The following is a 25,987-nucleotide window of genomic DNA, read 5'->3' on the forward strand; positions in this document are numbered from 1 at the left end:
TATTTTGCTGGCTGTGCATGTAAAATATCAGCTATACATATACACAGTTCAGAAATCACCTCTGTAAAAAGCACAGACTAAGGCAAGTAGTAAAAACAAGACCCTTTGGAAATCAAGGACAAATCTCCAATGGATTTTAATGATGGCAGTATTTTATCCTAGAGGTTTTGTCTTTGCACTTACACGTTTAATTATTATTTCAAAATATATTCAATTTTCTTATTTCTTTCACTTTGGACAATCATATCAGCCATTTCACCACTGACCAGTTTCTGGCCAATTTGATTTTCTCATTCACTAACAAGCTGTACTGTTTACTTATGCCTCAGTACATTATGCTATTTATTATATTTCAAATAGTGCTTCCCACTACATTTTCTAAAGACTCTATACTAAAACTACTTCTATTGGCCTCAGGTTCTGCCAAATGGCATTTTGACACCAAAGTTGTCTTTCTCCACCTAATAATGGCTTGATGAAAACCGTGCAGGGAAAACAGCAGCTTTGTGCCGGGGCTCTCGGAGCACCTTTGGTTCTGCTTCAGACGAGTTAGAAAAGCTGCAGCTGGGAGTCCTAAGCCTGAAGAGAAGAGCAGCAGCTTATACAGAAAAGCCAAGCTTCAGCTTTGACAGGGAACAGAGAACCTTCTGGGAGCACTGAAGCACATGCAATTAGACTGATGTGCCGAGCTAGTGACAAGTGAAACTGAGTTTCCAATAGCAGAACATTCATGCTTGATATTTGGAGGAGCTAACTAAGCATTTGCAAAGTCCAATATCCAGCATTCTACACAGCAGCAAAAAGCTGAGGCTTCATGTCATATTTTGCTTAAGGAAAGGAAAGTACACATGTACTTTCACACCTGCACACTGCACTTTTCTGATGGAGAAGGTCAGCCTGTAACTTGGGGAATGGCTACGCAGCATATGCAAACAAGCTCCACTTGCCCTCTGAGCCAAGCAAAAGTATTAGTCAAATATTGAGCGAGAGCCAATCGCACCGTGCACAGATCGTGCAGCCTGTTTCTCTAAAGCATCTCTCTTGGAGCCTGCACAGTATATCAGAAGAACGATCTCAAAACTAGTGCCTGACCGCCACACGAGTCTGCAAAAATGAAATGTCAAAGCACTTTTCAGTCAGTATTATAACGTGAACTGTGAAGAGTTCAGAGCTCTTAATATAAATTACATATTCAGACCAATCTGGGAATCACTCTGAATACAGACCTAGAATTATTAAACTGAATTCAAGTTTAGAAATGCGAGTTAAATGTTTTCTCAGGTCATCCAATGTTTGGATACTAATAGCTAGAACATACAGTTTTTATTTGTAAAATGTAACACTCAAGTTCTGACTACTCTTGAAAGCAATGAGCAAGACGTAAGTAAATACAGAGGAACAGTGTCTGCAGTGTGTGCTACTGACAAACAGCACACGAAGTCACTAATAGGAAACAAAATCTACACATGCTTGCTTAGTCTTATTCTGAAGTAATGTGATTTTGTGCAGTGCTGTATATGCTGTTCCATTCGCCTACCTGAAGTAGTGAGCAAGTGTGTGCAACATACAGGAATTCAAAAATCCTTTTGTAGCTGGTTTGCATTATAAGCTCTAAAATACGCTCTTTCCTGTTGAACTGTATTTCAATCTCATTTCACAACATCACGTCTTAGCTTACACTTGAGAAAAAATTAAATGTTCACGTAAATAATGTTAGGCTTTTAAAGGGTACTGGAAATTCGGTCATGTAAATTAAGACTGTATGTATTTTCTCTGAAGAGAATAATGACCATTACAGATTCCTGTTTAATGCAGGAAACTAAATGAAAGACTTCTCTGAACAAATGTCCATTATTTATAGATACTTAATTTAGGAGACCAATTTAACACATCTGAAATCAAGGTCACTTTAAAACCTAATTGAGATTACTTGCAACACAAGGACTATTTATTTCCTGTATACCATAATTCATTAAGTTACACATAAGGTTAAAATGTAAATACTTAAAAGGCCCACTCCACTTACTTACGAGATTCTACTAACAAGGAACTTGTTACAAAACAAGTAGGTTTTTAACTTAAAAAAAGAACATATTAGGGTAAGGGATAGTTTACACTTGATTTTAAGGCAACAAGTCCATCAGGAAAAATGAAGACTTAGTTAATACAGAATTAGGAGTAAATATAACAGAAGAATTTTCTTCAATTACTTCTATTTATTCAATTGAAATGACAGAATCACACAACGGTTGAGGTTCGAAGGAACCTCTCGAGATGATCTAGTCTCCAGGGTTGGAGACTCCACAACCTCTTGAGCAAACTGCTCCTATGCCTGACCACCCTCAGAGTGACAAAAATTTTTTACGTTTAAATGGAACATTGTGTATTTCAGTTTATGCCCATTGCCTCTAGTCCTGCCATTGGATATCACCGAGAGGAATCTGGCTCCATCTTCTTCACTCCCTCACCACGAGGTCTGATCAAATCTGAGCCTTCCCTTCGCCAGGCTGAACAACCCCAGCTCTCAGTCTGTCCTTGTATGTCAGATGCTCCAGTCCCTTCATCATCTCTGTGGCCCTTTGCCGGACTCAAGCCAGTATGCCCATACTGGACACCACCCTACACCTTTTAGGTTTTATTTGTTCATCTTACTGCTCAAAGCAGGGCAGTAAAATGCGTAAGAGTGTAATGTTAATTAAGAAAGCCTAACATTTGAATAATAACTACAGATAGTTTTCATAGCTTTTGCTCTGTGCTGCTTGCCTTCCTCTCCATTTTATAAGCAAAATGAAACAAGTATACCTAGCAATAAAACAGTATTAACAGTAGAGGTAATAGAAATATAGTTGATGACAGTTAAGCGATGGTAATCCAAGAACTGTGGGGCTTTTTGAAAGATAAACATGACAGGTGAAGGTGATATTTACCCAGCCTCACAAAATACTCTTTCCTTGCAGCAATGTGAAACACTGAGTGGAGTTTTCCCCTCAAAAAGCTCAGCAAACACAACAGCAGACATCATTCAGGAAAATTTCAGGGGTCTTATGTCCTTTATCAACCCATCAGTTTCCAGAGTAACATACTACCCAATATTAATATGCATATCAGAAATGAATTCAGCAGCCAATATTAAACAAAACAAAACCCACAGAGGTTTTCTACGTTCAAAAAAAAAAAAAGCATCTTTCTATAGTATCCATGAGATATATGATAAAAAGCTTTCCAGAAAAAAACCCCCGGGGGGGGGGGGGGGATCAACTGTAACTAAAGGGCTAGGGAAAAAACGTATTATCTGGTGACTGCTGAGCTGTATAGTTTCCATTCTGATCAGAATTAACAACACTGACCAGTCCTGGTTTACTGTGAGTGATGTGCCCTGTGACTTGCAAGCAGCAGTGTGAGGCTGCTACTCCTATTGCCAAATCTGTCCATTATGTTTTGGTTTGGACATGAAGAAATTCTAACAACAAAAAAAAGTGTAATCACTGCAGGCTGAAGGATACAGTTTTAGAAATACAATTTAGTTTTCAAATATCAAGAAAACACATTAAATCCAAGTTTGTCTAACTCAGGAAAAGACTTTATAATCTGTGAATACCTTTTCTTTTCCTTATTTAACTGCAACCACCATTTAATATAGTTTTATATGCAAATTTCCTACTTATAAGGAACAGTGTATGTTTCCAGAAGGTAGAGATGCTATACTAGATTTGACTGGGTAGATCGGAAAGACTCCTTAAAAGATGACTACAGAAGAAAAAAAACAAACCAGAAAACCTCATCGCCTGCTATGTGTTTCTTTTATTTATTGGCTCATATCTCTACATCAGGGAATAATTTTAGTGTCTTTTGCTATGAAAGTATCCACGCCTGTTTTCCATTCTGAGTTCCATGGACCAGCTGACTTCACTATCTAGGTCCCCTTCTGTAGCAGAAATTTCCCTTTTGAAAGGGAAATTTTGGCTCTTAATTATTTAATTACTGACCTGTTACGTTAATTCATTTAAATTTTAAAATTAAAATTCAAATTTGTCTCTGGTTAAAGAAAAATATTTGGTTTTGGATATAAGGATAAGGTGGTTAAAGAGAAGAGAGTATGGATATGAAAATGATCGCATCAAAGCTGGGAACAAAATTCAGAGAGCTCACTGTTCTTGCAGCTTGAGTGCAAGATAATTTCTTAAATCTTCAAAAACTGACACATGAAATTGTAGGTCAGGGAGCACACATCTACAAGGGCAACAACACTGCGAATAAGAAAAATAAGAATATGATTGGAGAAGAGTTAAAAGGATGTATTTTGGAAAAAAAATCAAAAAAATGCACGTAACTGGAAAATGGCATAAACATAGCATGGGCTTACTAATGATACATCACTTGGTCTAACACTTCAATCACTTTTCAACCTAGAAAATGAATAAATAGCAGTTGTCTCACATCTGGACTTCATTTAAAACAGTGCAATTTTCCACATGAGGACTTGGTTAAATTTGTGAAGATGAGTGTTAATAGAAGAATTAAAAGTTGGCAAGGAACTGCCTGAAGGGTAAATGAAAGGAAAGGCAGTGTTAAAAAGGCATAGCATTGTCGGGGGGAGGAGGGGGAGAAGTTACAAGCACAGTTCTTTGATGCCCATTTTTTAAATTGGTTTAAAAAAAAAAAAAGAGGACAACTGTAGCACAGGAAAAGTGATCATAAAGCCAGCCCTGAATAAAGCTAGAAAGCAGATAACAAGTGTTCATTTTAGCACCCAGGCAACAAGACTCTGGAGCGGTCTTGAGGGGAGAAGTTGGGAGAAACTTTCCCAATTTCCCCAAAAATTCTTTTATTAATGAGTCTTCCTTATTTTAAGATATTGTATCACTGACAGAAAAGGTCCCTTCCAGATTCTGTGAAAGTTTAAATAGACTTTGCTTTCCTTTACTCTTCTGTACTTTGGCAGAAAGGCTGGTGGCAGACGCAGAGGAGCTTCCTGCCAGTTAGTTGAATTGACAAATTAGTTAAGTTCCCCTTGTTCTTGGTCCCAAGAGTATTTACAGGTTCGACCAACAAAGCATATTGGCAGACATTTGTGGTGGGATTAGGATAGGGCAACAGAAACAATGTAGATGAACTCAAGCTGGGGGGGGGGGGGGGAAATCATTATATGGCCACCAGTGACGAAGGCAGCTGAAGAAAAGTTACGGGCAGAAGCTTGAGAGACAACGGAGCTCCACGTAGCAGAGCCTGGGGAAAACTGTCTAAAAGCCTGTTGCTACATCAAGCATTCAGAGACACACAAACACCACACTGAAAAAAAATCCTACTTAATGAAACAACAAAATAATCTATTAACTTCCATTCTGAAATAAGCATGAAAAGAACTGAATTTCAGTAATAAAGCTGTAACCTTCTAGCTCTAGTGATGAGTATATTACTGGATGGATCTATTAAGGAAGAGGTGCTGCCCAACTCTTGACCTCTTTTTTTTTTTTCCATCATATAAAACCTATATTCCACAACTTGTACTTTTCTGATTTCAGCTCTACTTTGATTTGAAAGGAATGTTTTTGACCCTTGAAGGAAGGGTTCAGCACCTTCAAACTCCACGTAACTACCTCTTACTGTAGTTTTCATCAACTGAATGTTCTCAGGTGTTTATGACAACAAGGAAGAAGCCATATTGCACTTTTTTTAGTAAGAACGATGAATAATGGAGTATTCTTAGAAATGAAATAGAAAAGGAATGTTTGTTTCCCACTATGACAGTTTGCTGGATTGTATTTAACTGATGGGAGTCCTGGATGCTATAGTTCAAGTACATGTATACATTACATTTTAATGCAGAGTACTGGAGACAGTCACAACTATAAAGCAGGCAAAAGAAGCCTAAGCAGTAAACTTCTTGTGTCTTATTTTATAGGCAAATAAATGTATCATATATAGAGATAAGTAAACATATGTACTACTCACATAATATGCAAACTACTACTTACAATGGAATTTTCTTGAAACAGTTCTGCTGTTTCATATCATAGTATAGTGTTCTAGTAATTTATACAGCATTTAGCTTTATTTTGTCAGGGAAACACCATCTAATCTAACACACTGAATGACATTAATGTTTCTTAATTTTATTTGGGCAAATTTCTTTCCTTGTCCTGAGATGAATAAATTGCACAATTTTTCATAATCTATACAGTATAAACTAGATCTTAACACAATTCTGATTGCATTTCCTTTTTTTCCTCTAGTTATTTTACCTCTATAGGAAATTTCTTCCTGTCTTGTTATGATAAAGGGATAACGAACCTTTGCATTAGTGCAAAAATAGAGGTATCTCCAAAATGAAATTCAGAAAAACTTTGCAAATAAAATATGACAAGAGTTCACAGAAGAAAGAGAAACACGCTCTGAGAACAGCATGGTGTAACCGAAGAGGGACTAAACTCCTCCAACTTTTTCCTAGTTATCCTGGGAGGGGTTAGGTGGCAAAGTTGCTAAAATGCTCTCAGGTGCCTCAAAGTCTTCATTCTGAAAGCATCGTATACTAGAAACTGAGTACTAGAGTTGAGGAAGGCACTGCATACTAAGTTTTAATTTTAAAAAAGCACGATGGTTATTGGGCTAAACTCTATAGTTTGTCAGCTTTTTCTTCCTCTTTTTGAATAATGCTCTTGTTAACGCATCATTACCATTTCATACTCGTCAACAAAATTTGACGTACAGTGAAAAGCATGCTCCAGTAGCTGTCATTTAGCTTTACTAGACTTTATGTCCCCAATGAAAAGGACGTGTCCTAAACACTTAGAAAATAAGTTATAACTCCCATATCACGCCACACATAAGAATCAATTTTCCTCTAATTAAGAGTCACCAGTGATGTGCCAGACAAACAAACTGTCCCAAAGGAAGCGTGGAACGTTCTTAAATAGTGAAAAAAAAGAAGAAAGCATTTCTTGTACCTCGCCAACCACATTAAATGTAAGCTATACAGTGCTGGAGAAAGAAGCTCATTTCAATTCCTCATGGAGTTCATTAAGTAGATAAAAACCTAAATAGCATACGTGTGTGCCTATACATACACCTCAAAAAAACCCAGAAATGATCTAAAAATGCTCATATTCTTAATGTGATCTGGAATCTTAATAAACTTTTCTTAAGGATGAAATGAAGTTGTCCTAGAGAAGTCCACTCGCCTATATCCTCACCACCAGCATGTTTTTTTTCTTGTTTAATAATAAACAGGCAGTGGTATCTTCCTAAACAGAAGAATAGAAATGGCCACTATTTTAAAATATGAAAATATATTTTACAGATCTGGATTTTTATTTCCAAAGAATTATCATCCTTTCATATCAATAGTTCTTTTTTTTCTTGGCTTATAAAGAAAAAAATAATTTCGTAGAGCATAGAAACTTTAGCATGTATGCATCACCCCAATTAATGTAAGATTTTCAGTATGCATGATCAAACACATACTTGTTATACCATCTCATATGGCAAATCTGTGACCTAGTTCTAGAAACGGGTTACTTTCAGGTTTAAAAGCACCACCTACTCTTAATGATGCCACCAGCAAAATTGCTGTAATAAAAAAAAATTACAAAAAAAAAATCCCTAAGTGATGGCAAAATCCAAAACCCAGAAGAAATTTTCAAGTCATGACTACTCTTACAGAGAGCAAAATACAAATGTCAGGTAGCTTTTAACAAAAGGTGATCAGGATCAGATTAGTCTTACTCCCTCCTCAGTCCCCACAGTATGCAAAGAACAATGAGTTAATGAGATTATTGCAAGGAAAGGCAACATGGGGACAGAAATAAGCTGAATGGGGAGAAAATTTATTTTATTACTAAGACCTCTTAAAAATCCAAAATAAGATACAGGTTTCAGACACTCAAGGGAAAGAATCCTTTTTCTCTCTAGTAATGCAAAGAAAAGGATTGACTCTTGCTAAATAATCTTCAGAAAGGTAGGTGTACGTTGGCAGAGTAAACAATTTTGATCCATTATGATCATGAAGTCGCAAAATAAAAAGTTATTTCTTCTCCCTTCAAGTGAAAGGTTTCAAGCATTTTCTTTAACATTTTACAAATTAAACTTAGGCATTAAGTAGGCATTATGCAGAAGTATGGAATTATTTCTGCATACCCTGTGACTATATCTGAAAAGTCTTTTGCTGATCTAGGAAAAAAAAAAATCTTTATCCCTGTACAATTAATAAACTTCAGGTACCTATGGCAAATGAAGGTACTTTTTGTTTCATTTGACATGCAAGTTTCTTTATCCAATCTCCTTCTCCGAAACCTGTTCAGTCTTCTATTTTCATGTGTCTTCCGTCAATACAACCACCCAAAATATGAAACTTTGCAGACATGCATAAAAGTGTTATTTTTCAAATATATTTTAATGCAGTAGAAATTAAGTCAGCTTCCCTTTATATTCATATTTAGGTTCTCAAATTAGAAGAAATTTGTAAGAAAATATTCATATACAGAGAAGAGCTCAAAGGACAGCCAAAATGTGGTCTACTGACTACCAAAAAAACCCAAGAATATGACCTCGACAACTATATCATTATGCAATAGATATCAATATGTAGTTATCTAAGCCTAAAATGAAATATTCAGGTCCTCTTCTCTATCACTTAATGTTTTTGTTACGAAGAATAAAATCTGCAACTGTAATGGCAAAATTCATTCCAGCAAATTTTCATTATACTGCCTTTCACAGGATTGTCTATTCCTACCATCAGTTGTATTTCTGTAGCAAACTCTCAACATTTAAAGTCTTTCTGAAAAGTTAGTTTGAGAATTTAAGTACTGGATCTTTTCAGGGGAGGAATGCAGGGCAAGGTAGGAAAAATAAAGTAAACGTAACAGAAAAGCGCACAGGAAGAAGCAGTTAGCGAACTGCAGGAATTCTTTCCCAATCCCATTCAAAAGCGGTTCTCTCTTGCCTAGCTTAATCCAATCACCTCTCCTGCACACACCTTGAAAGCCTCTTCACCAGCCTTTAATCATGCTCTTCCCCTTCCTGCCACTACGCTTATCCTTCAACTCCAGCCTCCTAACAACTGTTCTCTCTCCCTCAAGCTTTCTCTACCCTTCTCGTAATAAACCCTCCCCCTTTCCTTATTGAAAGAAACAGAAGTGATATGACAAAGTTTTAGAGTAGCACCACCTGCACAGTCCTCCAGCTTTCCTTCCAGCAACAGGAAGGCTCTGAAACTGGAGACAGAACCTGCCCAAGCATTGTGGTTTAACCCCAGTCAGCAACTAAGTACCACACAGCCACTCGCTCACCCTCCCCGCCCCCACGGTGGGATGGAGGAGAGAATCGGGGTGGGGGGTAGGGGGTGGGTGTGTGGGTGTGTGTAAAACCCATGGGTTGAGATGAAGACAGTTTAATAGGACAGAAAAGGAGGCGAAAATAATAATAATAATAATATACAAAGCAAGTGACGCACAATGCAATTGCTCACCACCTGCCAACTGATGCCCAGCCAGTTCCCAAGCAGCGATCGCTGCCCCCCAGCCAACTCCCCCAGTTGATGTACTGAGCATGACGTCACATGGTATGGAATGTCCCTTGGGCCAGTTTGGGTCAGCTGTCCTGGCTGTGCCCCCTCCCAGCTTCTTGGGCACCTCCAGCCTTCTCAGTCGGTAGAGCATGGAAAGCTGAAGAGTCCTTGACTAGTGTAAGCACTACTTAGCAACAACTAAACCATCGGTGTGTTATCGACATTATTCTCATGCTAAATCCAAAACACAGCACTGTACCAGCCACTAGCAAGAAAATTAACTCTATGCCAGCCGAAACCAGGACACCAAGAAAGTTAACTTTAGTTTGGCTTTGCAAGTTCTCACACTTTTATATGGTACTTTAAATTGGATACTGCTTAAAAAGAAAGTACGGAAAAGCTGAGCAAATGACAAAAAAAAAAATCCCCCCCTGTCTGTTATGGAGGAAAGGAGGCTATTCACATAAAATTCATGCTGCATCCATCTTCTGCCTGGTAAATTAAGATGCTGCCATGTAATTTTTCTCAAGACAAAAAAAAAGCGTAGACAACACTCGGATAAAGTGTGTTGGCATAATCCAATATGAAATCATCGTATATTTTTGCAACACTCAAATACACGCAGTATGGTTAATACACTACTGTACCTCATTTTGAAGTTCATCGCCACTTTTGGTAGAAGCAAGCATCTCGTACAAAGTACAGCAGAGGTCTTCTGTTGTTGGCCCTCCAGGGGTACCCCCTTGAGATTCATTCAGATACTTTCCAACTTCACACCATAGAAAAGAATCATCTACTTTTTCCAAAGACTTGAGATCAGATTTCTCATCACAGTAATTCTGTAAGTGATTCAGCTGGTTATTCAGAAATTTGTTATAATCTAAGCTTATAATTTTCTGTGCGTCAGCCTCGCCATTCACAGGCAGCTCCTCAGAGTGATCCAAATCATGCATGTCAAATGAAAACACTATATTTTTACCAAACAACACTCTGTTATCACCATTTTGCTCTTCAGCCATCTGTATGAGGGCTGTAAGCTGTTCTTCAGTGAAGTGAGAAGCAATCCGACATGTGGCATTACAAGCTGCAGTAGCAGATGATGATGGAAATGGCCCAAACATCTGCTTGATCGCCTTTGTCTCATCATGACCAACACATTCTTTCCTGTGAAATGTCTTAAAGAGAAACACAGCTCCGCTTTCAATTGCTTCTTGTCCATTTTCAGCTCCAACTGTTAACAAAAGCAAAACCAAATGTAACTTTATACACTTCAAACTAATTCTCTTTCATTGCCTATAACATAACTGTATTCAATTTCTTGCTGCAAGTCTCATCAACAAAGATATGAAATGAAGACCATTACAACAAGTAGCAATTGTTGCAAGGTACTGAATTGTAAAAGTTATATGATAATAAAGCATCTGTCTTCATTATCCTTCTATTTACTAGAAATTCATATAAAGGATTACCAATGCTTTCTTATTTTTCCAAGTAAGAGGAAAAACTTGCCTGAGATCTTAAACTCACAGTAGTATATTTACAAGCTTTTTAAAGGTAACAAATTTCCACTTTGTATCAGTTTATTCACTGCCTAATCTGAATATTCATAACAGACTAAACGTACAAGAATGTAGTAATTCCCAGTAGAATTACTACAGAATGTGTGTTAGTTAGAAAAATTGCCCAAAGCAAATAAATGCATAAATTTAGATTTATATCTACAAAATATCACATTATACAAATTAAAATATATATTGTTAGAGAAAAACACGAATTTACCTTTTACACAAATATTTGCAAAGGTACTCAAGGAAAATATAAGCAAAACCACCATATGATGAACCAAAACGTCACTATTAAACAAAATTTAAAAAGTCATCAAGCATAAAATAAACAAAAACAGCATACAGGGGTTTTTTGTTTGTTTTATATGAGGACAACATGCAGAATTTTTTTAAAGTTTAAATCAATGTGTTCTAAAATGTTGGGTGGGTTACTCCAACATTTTTAGTAGAACTAGTGTTTCTTACAAGATTGCGTAATTTTTAAAACATCTTAAAAGCTTACTGTTGAGATTTACAAACTGCTATTGTCAAGATGCCTTTATCTGGTCAATTCTTTAGTTATATCAGAAGCAACCAGCATAGCTCCAGCAGAGAACAATGCTATTTAAGTGATAACACTGGTGATTAACCCCCGGCACGGCTAATTCAAAAGAACTATTAAAACAAACTATTTATAAGGAACAATATTATTCATTTTTTAAAACCTCAGAAAGGCACTTCTGGCATAGTAAATGTGGCTAGTCTCTTTTCAGTAACCAAACTGTCTTGTGCCTGCCTCTGTATACCTCTGCTATCCAGTTATGGGCCTATGTATCTGCTCTCCTACGTCCCTGTTTTCTGCCTGTTGAAAAACTTACTGAAATCAGTGCGAAGATTTTTAATTACTTTGGCATTATTACTTCTGACTTGATTCAAAGTAAGTTAGGTTCAACTCTAGCAAAACCAAGGGTTTCCCCCCCCCCCCCCCCCAATGTAACAGAAAAGAGCAAAAGAAATTCAGCATAAGCAGATGGAACAAGGCTGAGTAACTAGAAACATAACATATAAACGGAGGCACCTAAAAATTGAGCATTTCTCTTGAATTTCCCTATGGTGCACTTTGAAAAGCTGAAAAGTTCATAGAGGGGATTGGAGGTGATATTTACAGGATAATACCAGATACCTACATATGGAAGATATGTGACAAAGATACACACATATACAATATGTATGTAAATATATCTCAAAGGAAAAAGGTGGTTCAGCCTCCCTCTCAGCATTAGCTATATAGGAATCACAAGAAAAAAAAAACCTAACATCTGAAAACTTATAGGCCTAAGTTTGGCAGCATAACTTCACTCTTACATTCCTAACATACAAGTACACATGATTATTTAAAGTCATTTGTGTCAGAACAAAAGTACACGTTACTAAACTAAAAGAGCAATTGTACTGAAGGATTTGAGAAAAGTCTCTTAGGTTTATTATGTGCTAATTCTCCTTTCTTATCAGCGTCTCCTATTCGTGGAAGCATCTCTTGAGAAAATACTACCCCGCCCCTCCGAATATAATGAGCCAGCCAAGATGGCAAGAGATGCACTACTTGAAGCTATTCTCCCCTTTCTGTTTTTAAGCCAATCAGATCATTTCAGTAAGTGACATTTTCCCTGTCAAGTAAATCAATATTACAGTATCTGTTATCTAGGCTGAGATTTCATCTCCTTAAAATTAAGCTAAAAAGGCATACAAGCAATTCCCTTTCCCTACTATACATCCCTGATAATGATGGCTGGAACATTACTGTCAGCTCAGTTTGTGCCTCAGTCACTGTAATCCATCCTGGTTTGTGTCTCCATAACATTACACATCTTTAGTCAGTTTCTTTCTAACTTGTTCTAACTAAATAATCAGGCATTTGTTTTCATTTGGTTTGTCCTCTCCACTCCATCAAACAAAAATTTACTATTATTACTTTCAAGTCTTTCAATTTGCTCTACCTACCCACCACACTGGGCCTGCTATTAAAGTTTGGGAAAAGAAAAAAAAAATTGAAAGTTTTTGCAGCCATGTTTGGCAAAAAGTGGAAATAAAAACCAACCAAAACAAACAAACAAAAAAATCACAGCTAATACTCATTTCTGTCATTAATACAGAAAACACAAATCTGCCAAATCATTTTCATAGATAACATTTTCACCTAAGAATGGCAAATACTTATTTTGCTTATAACCTTTTTTCCACCATCAGACATTTTTTCCTACTTGCTATACTACATATGGTCATACTGCAAACTTTATAGTCATTAAATATTTGTCAACCCTAACTTAACCAACATTTTACTCCAGTACCTCTTACGACTAAACTACATGCCAGTGGATATTTAGAACAACTATGTAGATCATCTCCACTTACTCCAAGTTGCTTGTTATGGACATAAATATTCAGATTAAAGGAAAATGACACTGCCAAATCTCTCTACAGCTCTGATTTACATAGTTTGCTGTGCCTGAGTGGTACTTGAATCAGGTCCTTACTTAAACTTCAGTCTTCCTCTCCCAGGCGAGTCTCATGCTTATGTACAAAGTATATCTTGCAATGATTTCCAGATGAGCAGCTTTTCCTCAAAAACACATACTGAGTTTTTGGTTACATTACTTACAAAAAATTACTGTAATACCTAAAATGAGGACAAGTATGGAAAGCAACCATGTATTCTACTGGCTAAGAAACAAAAGCCACTACAGGAGAGCTGTCTGAACCACCTGAAGGGAAATGAACTTTTAAGTTCAGATTTACAAAAATAAAATATTTAGTGTATTAGTAATGAATTATATTCCAACAATAGATTTGAATGCTTTCATGCATTTCTGTAACAACTTACAATAAAATTATTTTTTATCATTGGGAACTGCCCTATATTTGTCTGTCATCTAAAAAGTTTTCCCTTTCAATCTGTGAGGATGATGTTAGGATGGGTACATGTGTAACAAAACTGGGAACCAACTGGGAAAAAGTAATTACAGACGGATTGTTTATTTGAGAGGCAAAAAGGGCAGCAAGGAGGAGCGCCAAGAAATGAGAAAAGGGGAATATGAACTATGCAATTGTTGTCATTTGGACAGTCGAGGGGTAATCGTCAGGCAGCCCTGCACTTGATCACCACAAGCTGGAGCAGGACAATAAACCAACCTGTTGTTCTGACCATACCACATATTTCAAACCTGCTAGCATGGTCAGGGGGACTAGGGACTGAGGAGGAGTTGGCTGGCTTTACTTGCTAGTAAGGGGGCATGTGGGACAGATAGATCAAGCATCCCCGTAACACCATGTCAGTGCCTGTTCCAGGTCTGATTGTGTTGACATCTCCTAACATCCCAATGTTATAATAAAAAAAAAAACAACTGAATTTTTGTCATGGAAGAGAAGTCAGAAAAATGGAAAGTATAACTTTTAAAAATTACATCAATCGTACGCTATTAAAATGGAGTGCTGAGAGAAATCTCATTAGCCTTTCTATATTCCAAAATGTGTTGTTCATACAGACATTTCTAGACCATGCGTACCAAACAGGACTTTTTTCCCTTCCCATCACAACTGTGTCTGAAACCCTGCCTTTACTATTGCAGCACAGCAATAAACATCTTTTAAGAACTAGCGAAAGAGTGTGAATTCTGTGGGCAATCTCAAACAAACAAAAAGTTGAAAAGATAACATTTATTTCTCTGATCAGTTATCAATACAGACTGCACCTTTTCTGTATTAACTTTAGGCATCGACAGTTGATGCAAACTCACTCCACATCTTGCATGACTTTCCCCCAGACCTTGCATATCAGAAGTGCCAGCTGAAATCTGTGCACTGAAACAGAGGTACCTGAGTTGGGGCAGAGAGGTGGCCCTTCCTAGAGGTGCCTCTGTCTCAGAAAGACAGGCAGCCACATGCTTAACTTCTGGCCTGAAGAGGTTAAAGTCTACTAACAGCACAAGCTCTACTACTTGTATTAGAAAAATGGGATTAAAAAAACATTAGGACCAATATTTGTAAAAAAAATAAACAGAGTTGGGTCACAAATGTGGAAGGAATGAACCACAAAGCAAAGTTTAGAACACGTGTATCATCAGATGAGTTTAAAACATTTTTGTCAGTGATTTGAGAAATACTTGAAATTTTTCTTCTGATGACTCACTAAAGCAATAGCCATTACAACCATTAATAGCTTTAACAGACATCTGTGCAACTGTACAGCATGACGAATTACTACATGCTGGACACAAATAACTTGTCTAGCCTTTTTTGAAAGTCTGTGTTTAGATGTTCATTTCTTTCTTAATTTACTAGTTATTTCCAAAAGAACTGTCGAGAAATAGAAACACGAGGGAGGCAGGTTAACATTCGGATTGTGATAAAACACACTCTGGTCTATAATGCCGAAAAAAAAAAAAGGCAAATATATTTATCCATATTTATTTTCCATCTTTTACTTAGGGTTCTGTTCAAGATACTTGAAACATAACCAGAAAAGGAGAAAATACACCTATTACATTGAAATGAAAAATTCTTAAATGTGACAGCTAGAGCTTGAGCCATGTGCTCAGTTCATGAGCTGATGAAGTTAAATTCTAACAGCACAAGCTGAATTAGTTTCAGTCTGTAGACCAAAAACTAAGCTTCCAATCAAAACTAAGTTTTCACACCTTCTTTGCCATAATATATATTCAGTTTTAAAAGCTTAATTCCAGATAAGTGAAATTTATTACTTATTTCTCTTCCCAACACCAAACACTTCAAGCAAAAAACATTTTTTTACATTTTTATCTGCTTATGTAGCAATCCAATTTTTCATGATACAATCACGTGGAATTAAAACAGACAACACCAAGATTGTTCTTTTCTCAGAGTACTGCCATTCCAAAAAGAAGCTGTTGCTTTTGCTTACTGAAGGTCGATCACAAACCATACCACACACTACACAACCATACTACCAAAAAGCAAGAATATCCACATAACAACGGAATGGTATTTTAAAATATAACAGAAAACCAAATTGTGCATTAACTGGAGTTTCAAAGATATTTCAGGGCAAGCCTGGTGTCAAGATAGAACTAAAATTGTACCAGTATGCAAAGTATGCAGCAGAAACCAGCTTGGAAAAACAAAAAACAAAAAACAAGACACCCCAACAAACCAGTCTATTATTAGACTACTAGAGAATGAAAACATACCAATTTGTTTTGCAGCTTGTAATATTGTTTTTAAATCACCATTTACAGTTTGGTGTTCTTTTTTGTCCAAATTGTCATCAACAAACTTTATTATCTTCTTCCAAGTAAGATCAGACTTCAGCAACTGTTCGTGTAGTTTTGATCTTTTAGTCTGAAAATGCAAAATATTTGGGTTTCATTTATTTAAAATTAGTATATAGAGGTTCCTTTAAAATTAAACACCAGATAAAAACACGTCTTTCCAATTGCATTCAGTCAGTATGTAGTAACGATTGCAAACAGTTTCCCTATCACCTGTTCTTTACACTCTTTCACGTGCATAAGGAAGGAGGAGGATACACACACACACACACACACTCTCTCTCACTACTTTACTCTTTCCAAGGCAGAATTCTCCGTAAAGCCAAACTCTTGCAACTTCAAGAGATTTACAGCTCCCAAGATTCCAAATTCATTTCACATTACAGGTTCCCACAACGCATCTATTCCTTTAATGCATTATTTCTTGGGGGGTGGGGGGAGTAGGCAGAAGTACCTGAATTCAGTATCACTAAATTTATTCTAAACATCCCCCAACAAGAGTCCGAGGTGAACTCAATATTCAAAGGGAAGCGTTCAGCTCCACAGCTCTGCATAAGCTCAGAGCTAAAAACATACCAGCCCAGCCCAACTTAAATAACTTCCTGAAACACGAAATAACAGGGCTGTACTAACACAGCCAAGCGACCTATCCATATAGCATGTTATGATTGTAAGGGCATAGCATAAATCACAAAGCTACAGCAAATTTGACTTTGAGTGAGGACACTGAAGGAATGCACAGGAAACTCTACACGCTCTGCCCAGTCTTGCTTGCCTACTCTTACAAAATAGCAATGCAAATTAAGAAAGCAAACAATTCTTACTATATACACATTAATACTTTACAATTATACTTTGGAAAAGAAAAAATCTTTACCGTTAAGTCAGCTAATTCTTCACTGTAATCCTCATGTTTAGTGACATTTGAAAAGGAGCGTAAAGCGCCTGTAAGACGAGGCAAGGCCATCTGTTACTCATTCAGTGATCCACAGGATGAGAAATTAAATCCCAGTTCAAGCACCTAGATGAGAACAAGACAAATAACATGGCTTTGTTAACACTATAAATACAAACATGCATCACAAACTTGAAAGACCTTTTCGAACAAGCAGAACTTGGCTGGCGCTTCAATTAAACACATTTAAAAAATTCTCTCTCAAAATGTCGATAATCAAGATTCAATAGAAGGGAGGTGAAAGGCACAGAGCATAGGCAAGACATGGTAACACGCGAAGGTCACTCAGCATGTTGTTCTTCTCTCTCCTCCCTAAAGAAAAGTTACCAGCAATGAGGCAAAGTGGCAATTATTCCTTTAGCACCACTAACACAAGAGTATTACAGTGAAATCTATGTAACTGAACTTAAGCTCCCAACAGCAGTAAGTGATTACAACCTACAGCAAGATTTTCTCTGAAGCAGCCCACACTGGGAGCTTTCAGGTCATTAAGAGCCCCTGGCGCTGATGCAGGGACATCCTTCCTGACAACCGCTTAGCCATTTTTAACCAGCAAAACATGCAAAGAAAGTTACGACAGGGGGAAAAAAAAAAAAAGATCGTAATATGCACTGAATATTATAAGAGATAAAGGGAATAAAAGGGCTACCGGAAAATTGAAAAAAGTATGCCTCGGGATGTTTTCATCTCACAACTGGGAGCGTACACACACTTAAACAGCACGGTGCTCTCTCCAGGACTACAGCCTATTTCTGCGCGGTCTTATTTCCTGTGTGAAACAAGCTCCTATCTATAGAGCAAAACACAGCTGCTCTCCATCTGAACTTGTACTTGTTCCAAGCCTTTTACTGAAACTAGTCTCGGAGTTGTTCAATTTTGAAAGGTGCTCACAGCTGAATTGTTTAATGAACTCTAATGCACAGCTAGTTTCTGATAGTAGCATTGATACAGATTTAGATTATTTTTGAAACAATTAATGATACCATTACAAACCTAATGATCTGCATCATTCTTAGCATGCCTGAAGACCATCAGCCATCCAGAATTTAAATAACTTAAAACAGTTAATAAAATGACTTCCCCCCCCAGTCATATACTGTACAGAACTCCCTGCTTTAATCCAATTATCCTTAACATTTTTCTTCATTTAATGACCACATTTGTATTTTAGCTATCAGCTTTGCAATACAGCAAAAAAGCAAACCCAGATGCAGCATTCCAGCCACAGACAGAGAAATGTCACTGACTTGTCAGGTCTGCTTGTTTTCCCACCTCTCATTAAGATGCTTTTTGAGAAAAGCTATCACAATAGCTGATGTTTTGGAGACAAATGTTATAATGATGAAGCTGCAAAATGTGGAAATATAAAATCTTTAGCTGTGAAGGGGATAGAGAGGACATGTTCAAATTCAAGCCTAGAAACAGTCAGAGCCAAGCAGCACTGCAGCTTTTGTGATGTTCAGTGGATAGATGACATGTAAGCCGTACCAGCGTAGCTCCTAGTGAAAATAGCCTGTGAACGTTATAGCCACTGTTACAGAAGAGATGTAGCGTGTCCAAAATTTGAGGAAATCTAACCTGACCTTTTTTGTTTGAACCCAGCAAAAACAGTGAGTCACTCTCATACTGCTCCAATGACAGCACTGCCATTAGCTATTAAAGATCACTCCATTTTGCCTATTTATTTTATACCTACACTCAAATACTTTTTTCTATAGAATTGTGGTCCTTTACAATAACATGTAACAACATAATTGTAATATTATCTTAATTGTCCTTTCTGAAATAACATGCACAGTAATCTATGAAAGTTCAAACCCACTTTTTAAAAGTTCACTTTTCACACACACAAGATTTTAAAGCATCTCCAGCAGTCCCATTTGTTCGGAAAGAGTTTTAAAGGAGTGTTTCTTCCTCCTTTACTCACTGAGTTATTAACACTTCCTGAAATAAAAAAACCTGGAACCCCGGAGGACAAGTAAGGGCACACCTCTCTGACGGCAGGCTTGGCCAAAGAGCCAAATCCAGCCCCGAAGCCCTACAGTGGAGCTCATATTAATAAATGCTGCACCACACATGCCTACGTGCTTTCAGAACTTGCCGGTCCTGGAGGGGGGGTGGTTTGGCAAAGCAGCCACCCGAGGCTTCTGCACCTCATTTATAGGCAAACTCTGCATGCCCTTCACGTCTGGTCCGTGACACCTGCCCTCACCAGGGCACAAGAAAACAAAACCAGCCATCACTTAGAAGGCAGGGGACAGGTGCAATTACTCTATTGTTAATGTGAAAACCAAGGTAAAGATTAAGAACTTACACTATTATTCTGCAACATACTGGAACCAGCTGTAAATGCTGGGTCAAAAATGCTGTGGCCCTATGAGATGCAGCGTAAATTTACATTTGTTTAAAAAATTGTTACCTGTTTTCACATAAAGCCTACTGATGTAGATACCTGCCTGCCTCACAGTGCCTTTAGAGCAGGTCAGCTACTGCTTGACTTCCCTCAGCCACCATAAGGTGGCTAACGCCTTCTGATTTGACAGAAATATACCTGTTTGCCCACAGCTTGATCTGAAACATCCGTACTACCAAATGATCCTGCTAAGATCTGCTGGTTTTGGAACAAGGACCTAAAAGGCAGCAGCGAAGAAGTCTTATTTACCAGGACCCACATATAGAGATGCAAGATGAACTTTTGCCATTCTTCTGCCCATTCCCCCTTGAGAAAAAGGTGTGAGAATAAGGTACCGTGTTTGTAGAGGGACAAGTGGAATGGGATTTTAACCTTAAGATCAGCGCAATTTTACATGGTAAAAATATCTCCCCGCCCTTAATCAAGTAAGGACAATTTTGGCCCATTCTGCTAACCTTTTTTAGGAAATGGAACTGAAGTTAGTGCTAGGAATCATCAATCTCAGACTTCCCGCCTCTTTAAAAAAAAAAACAAACCAAACCTTAACTTTTCACTAAGCTTCTGTCCATAAAGCAGAAAGAGCAATATCCACCTTTCTGAAGCTTTGTGAAGATGACAGGCAGTATCTTTTAAAGCCTATTTTACTTCTTTTAAAAAAAATAATGTGATTTTAACATTGAAGCTTTTTATGAGGGAATGTAAAACATAAAAGCAGATTATACTCAGAATTCAGGTATGAAACCATTCAAACTTTATAGTTTGAAAGTAAACCTAACAGTAAACATGGATCATAATCTCAGCAGGGTTTGGTTGTTGTTTTTTTTTTTTCCCCATTAAATTGAAAAATGTAACAAATTGCTACCAATATTACAAAGGTAACTAACATTACTGGAGAAATTTTCCACTTTATATTTTTACCAACTACTAAAGTTTTCCTCCCACTCTTGACCTTCCTATTTTCTTCTATAAGCAAATAATAGAAACATCTTTTTCTCCACTGAAACATTACAGATATTATGGTCAAAGAGTTTTTTGTTGTTGCTGTTTTGTTTTAAACTTACTTATTTTAATTCCTATACTCTTTAACAAAGCAAGCCAGCTGCCCAGTAAGGCTAAGAGAAGGGGATTGCTCAAACGTAGGTACCTTTATTTTCAAGTTGAAAATGATGGAGTAACAGAGCATTAACAGAATCACAGGTAAAAATCAGCAGTTGCGCTACCCTAAAGTACCAGCTTCTGTAGCCTCTAGTATTTGGCATATTATAGGTCCCTTAAAACCTCACAGCAGTCATTTTGTTTAAACTATTTAAGGAATATTAAGCCATGTTACCAGGTTTTGCCTATATTGCCTATAATTCTTTAAACTATTAACAAGTTTCTTGCTGTCTATGTAAACTTCTCATTTATAAAACCTGAAGAAGTTATTATTGATTACTAATTGAATCAAAGAACATAATAAAGAAAAAGAGGCTTTAGACATTGGCAATTAATAGTGGGTTGCTGTTGACCACATAGTATTTGGATCAAATGGCATTTTTACTTTCACTTGTCAAAGTAGAATAATTTCAAATGAAAAGGAAGTTAAAAACGCAAATGATATCCCAGCCATAAGGCAATTAAAAAAACAAAGGGGCCAATGCAGTGACTTTTTTTGTACTTTAAAGGCATTTAAAAAACATTAAAATAAATATTAGCACGGGATTATCTAAATCAAACAAAAGCAGCAAGACCATGAGGACACATTAAGATGTTTTAAATATATCCACACACAGACTATTTTACTTCTTTACACTACTATGCAAGAGGATTACAAATAAATAAATCCTGAAGCATTAAATTTTAGTGACAGAACACGTTTTAGAATTGCTACAGTTAACCTCAGCAACTTCATTAACACAAAGGTAAACTTCATATTTTATCTACAAATAAGTCTCAATATTTAAAAAAACCCCACATTCTATTGGTGTGTATCTCTCACAGCCATTTTAAAGAAATAAATAAAAGTGTTAGATGACAAAGCTATTTTACAACAGTGGGGACATTTGCATTACATTCACTTAAACTTCTTATCCAAGCATGTTTGATGCAAACAGTACAAATACAGCACCTAGCATCAAAGTTGACAGCCAGGGATAATAGTGGTTTAATAATGTCGGGGACACTGATCATAGACAGCAGGCCAAAGCAGGATACTACAATATTAGTACTTTCCAACTTCCTATTTTGCACCTTTTTAAGCAGTGCTAGATGATTTAGTAACAATTGTACACTTTCAGACATCTAATTTTCTGCAAAAGGCTCAGACATCACACTGGAATTTTCTCAAGTTGTCTCGGTCGAATATTGCTGATCTCCAGTCAAGACCGGGTCAATCTTTGAAAGGGAGATGTCAAGATTAAGGAATATGTGCTCAGGAAGAAATAGTGGCTGCCCGATACACGGTATTCATCTCAGTGAATACCAGAATTCAAACAAATGCTTCAGCACAATTAGAGGAGGCATAACAGTGCCTGTGTGTGCCATCATTCATATAAGAGACAATTTCAGGATCTTAATTATATAAGTCACTAAACCAAATAAACCCCTAAAAAACAAATAATGGAATTGCAAGCCATGCATTCAATAGAGTATTAACACTTTCCAGATTCTCTCTCTCACAATCTTAGCCGTGCACACAGGATTAAACACCAGCTGCCTAACACTGTTCCTGCTAGCTTCAGCTGGAGAGGCGTTTCCTGTGATGATGCCCAATACTGTTCTGGTGTGATGCCAAACATGTGGCTTGGCCCAGTAACATGTTCATTTTAGTAATGATCTCAAAGCACATCTAAGCTGTCTATCTTTTCTTCTAAAAAAAAAAAAATTAAAAAAATTTAAACCCTTTTCAGAACAACTCATCTTTCTTTTTCAAGAACATAAGACGTAGTTCGTTAGACTGAGAAAGTCTGCATTTTTACACCCCAACACCTTAACTTTTTCATTCCCTGCAGCAAGAGACAAACTGTATCCCAAGCAATAGAGACTTAAAGACTTGCCTTACATGTGGAGATGTACTATAAGCGAATCTCCAACTTCAACATACGTAACATGTATGTTCATTTAAACACTAGGCATGAGCCACAAATACAAGATGGAGGTGGTGGTGTTTGGTTTTGCTTTAGCTTAATAGGGGACTCTCTATGCCCCTCTCTTCCACACCGTGCCATCAACAGAGGTTGAAAACAACCCCAGGGGGTTCATCTTACTCCATTCCAGAGAAGTTTGTCACTAAAGGAAAAGCAGGTGTATGGAAGGTAGTTATGGATGTACATGTCCAAAGGAAGTAAAGGGAGGATGAAAGACAATAGATAAGGGAAAGAAAAAAAACCTTTGAGCTAACAACAGCTCAGTAACACATATTGCATCTCACCAAGGATGGCTGAGAGGATGCACTTCAGCAAAAATAACAGCTGTAATAATACATACATGATACACAATTGCATAACTGCTGTGATAAGACCATGCTAGAGCACCTGTTCAGATGGTAGTAAGAAAGTCTCCATAACACATTCCTGTAGTGAACAGCAAGCACACACAAGGATAAAGACTCCAACGCTAACTACTGGCCACAGAGATGGCATTGCCACGTTCTTTGAAACTCAGCTTCAGGAGGTAAAAGAATTGCTTATAACAGTTGCTAAAGATTCACAATAAAATTTTCATGGAATAAACAACTTGAGGTTAATGCACAGAGGTACAACTGGGCAACTATCTGCGAATGAAAATTTGTACAAGTAATAATCAGCAAGCATAATAGGCTTACTGTAGCAGAAAACCACTAATATAAGCTTTTCTCCTTCTTCTGAGCTCTAAGGGAAAGACAAGAACAGAAAAAAAAAAAATCTGTATTTCTCTGCTGTGCATAGTCTGCTTTAAAAATAACATCCTGTGCAGATGAAGTCAAACCTTTAAACATTATCACAACCTGTGATAACAAGTAATCTTCATAGAATCATAGAATACCAGGTTGGAAGGGACCTCAAGGATCATCTGGTCCAACCTTTCTTGGCAAAAGCACAGTCTAGACAAGACGGCCCAGCACCCTGCCCAGCTGAATCTTAAGTGTCCAATATAGCAGAATCCACCACTTCCCTGGGGAGATTATTCCAATGGCCAACTGTTCTCATTGTGAAAAATTTTCCTCTTGTGTCCAATTGGAACCTCCCCAGGAGTAACTTCTACCCATTACCCCTTGTCTTTTCCACGTGACTCCTTGTAAAAAGGGTCTCCATCTTCTTTGTAGCCACCCTTTAAATACTGGAATATGGTGATAAGGTCTCCCCTAAACCTTCTTTTCTCAAGGCTGAACAAACCCAGTTCTCTCAGCCTTTCCTCATATGGCAGCCTTCCCAGTCCTTTGATCATCTTTGTGGCCCTTCTCTGGACCCTCTCCAGCCTGTCCACATCTTTTTTGTATAGCAGGGACCAAAACTGAACACAGTATTCCAGGTGTGGCCTGACAAGCCCTGAGTAGAGTGGGATAATGACTTCATCTCTGCTGGTGGTGCCCTTGTTGATGCAACCCAGCATCCTGCTGGCTTGCTTTGCTGCAACAGCACACTGTTCCCTCATACTGAGCTTGTTGTCCACCAGGACCCCCAGGTCCCTTTCCACAGAGCTGCTCCCCAGCTGGGTAGATCCCAGCCTGTGCTGCACTCCTGGATTATGTCTTCCCAGGTGCAAGACCTTACCTTTGTCTTTGTTAAACTTCATAAGGTTCTTGTTAGCCCACTCTTGCAGCCTGTCCAGGTCTTCCTGCAGGGTGGCTCTCCCTTCCGAAGTGTCCACTTCCCCACTCAGTTTGGTATCATTGACAAACTTCATCAGGGTACACTTGATCCCATCATCCAGATCACTTATGAAGCTATTAAGCAGCGTTGAGCCCAATATTGATCCCTGGGGGACCCCACTTGTGACAGGTTGCCAGTTTGAAAAGAAGCTATTTACCACCACCCTCTGGGTGCGGCCTGTCAGCCAGTTCCCCACCCACCGCACGGACCACTTGTCTAGACCATAACACATCAGTTTCTCTAGGAGGAGGCTGTGGGAAACCGTATCAAAAGCTTTGGAGAAATCCAGGTAGACAATGTCTACCACTCGCCCCACAGCAACCAAGCAGGTTACTTTGTCATAGAAGGCGATCAGGTCTGTCAAGCACGATTTGCCCTTGGTGAATCCATGCTGGCTTTCCCCAATCACGTGCTTCATTTGACTTGTGATAGCCCCCGGGAGGATTCATTCCATAACTTTCCCAGGGACTGAAGACTGATGGGCCTTAAAGGATCCTCCTTTAAGCCCTTCTTGTAGATGGGGGTGACATTAGCCTCCTTCCAGTCTTCTGGGACATCCCCTGATCTCCACGACTTCTCAAAGATTATGGAGAGTGGCCTCGCAGTGAGGTCAGCCAGCTCTCTTAACACCTCGGGTGGATATTGTCAGGGCCCAACGATTTGTAGGGGTCAAGCTCCTGTAATAGTTCACATACCAACTCTTCCTTCACTGAGTCTGTGTTTGCACCAACCTAGATTTTTGTTCCCAAGGCCTGGGGCCCAACAGTGCTGGTAAAGAGGTGAAGGAAGTATCAAGAACCTCTGCCTTTTCAGCTTTGTCAGCAACTAATTCACCTCTCCTGTTTACAGTGGGCCAGTATTTTCCTTCTGTTTCTGCTTGTTGTTTACGTACCTTAAGAAACTTTTCTTGTAGTTTTTGACATCTCTGGCCAATTTCAGTTCGAGCTGAGCTTTTGCTTTTCCAGCTGCATCCCTGCATGCTCTGGCAATGCCCTTGTAGTTCTCAACAGGTATTTGTCTGCTTTTCCATCTCTGGTATGCTTCTCTCTTGGTTTTGAGCACGCTGATTTGAGCTTACCAAAACAAGGTTTCCCATTCTAGCACTGCTTCTAAACCATGCTGGGGAGTTGTTTCTTGGTTGTCCACACCCTCGCCTTCTCCCAGGAGAACAGTTTACAGGCACATTAGCCCTTTCAGAACATCAGAAGGTGGTCTCCCATAACATCTCACTTCAAAACATTAGTGAAATTGATCTGGGAGGGTGAACTGACCTTAGATTACATAAAGGGAGAGAATGGATGCGTCTACATGTCAAAATTCTTCAGCAACCCAAGAAGAAAAGCAAGACTAGAAAATAATCATATTGAAAAATGTTCTTGCAAAGATATAGCTAATAGTATTATATAAGAAGCATTTAAGTGTAACTTAATTGTGCAAG

The 25,987-nt window shown here is 38.0% G+C and overlaps 1 protein-coding gene across 1 annotated transcript in view; it reads right to left on the reverse strand.

Annotated features, from left to right (window-relative positions):
• The window catches only part of ASCC3 (activating signal cointegrator 1 complex subunit 3), a 296,878-nt gene that overhangs the window by 257,641 nt on the left and 13,250 nt on the right, over positions 1 to 25,987 (reverse strand). The window contains exons 2-4 of the mRNA XM_076333301.1: positions 17,230 to 17,373; positions 16,272 to 16,422; positions 10,153 to 10,736 (exon numbers count right to left, since the gene is read on the reverse strand). Of these exons, the coding sequence (XP_076189416.1) occupies positions 10,153 to 10,736; positions 16,272 to 16,422; positions 17,230 to 17,319 (825 nt within the window). The 5' untranslated portion in view covers positions 17,320 to 17,373. The remainder of the gene's footprint in view (positions 1 to 10,152; positions 10,737 to 16,271; positions 16,423 to 17,229; positions 17,374 to 25,987) is intronic.

Source organism: Aptenodytes patagonicus, chromosome 3, assembly GCF_965638725.1.
Source record: "Aptenodytes patagonicus chromosome 3, bAptPat1.pri.cur, whole genome shotgun sequence".
Taxonomy (NCBI): Eukaryota; Metazoa; Chordata; class Aves; order Sphenisciformes; family Spheniscidae; genus Aptenodytes; species Aptenodytes patagonicus.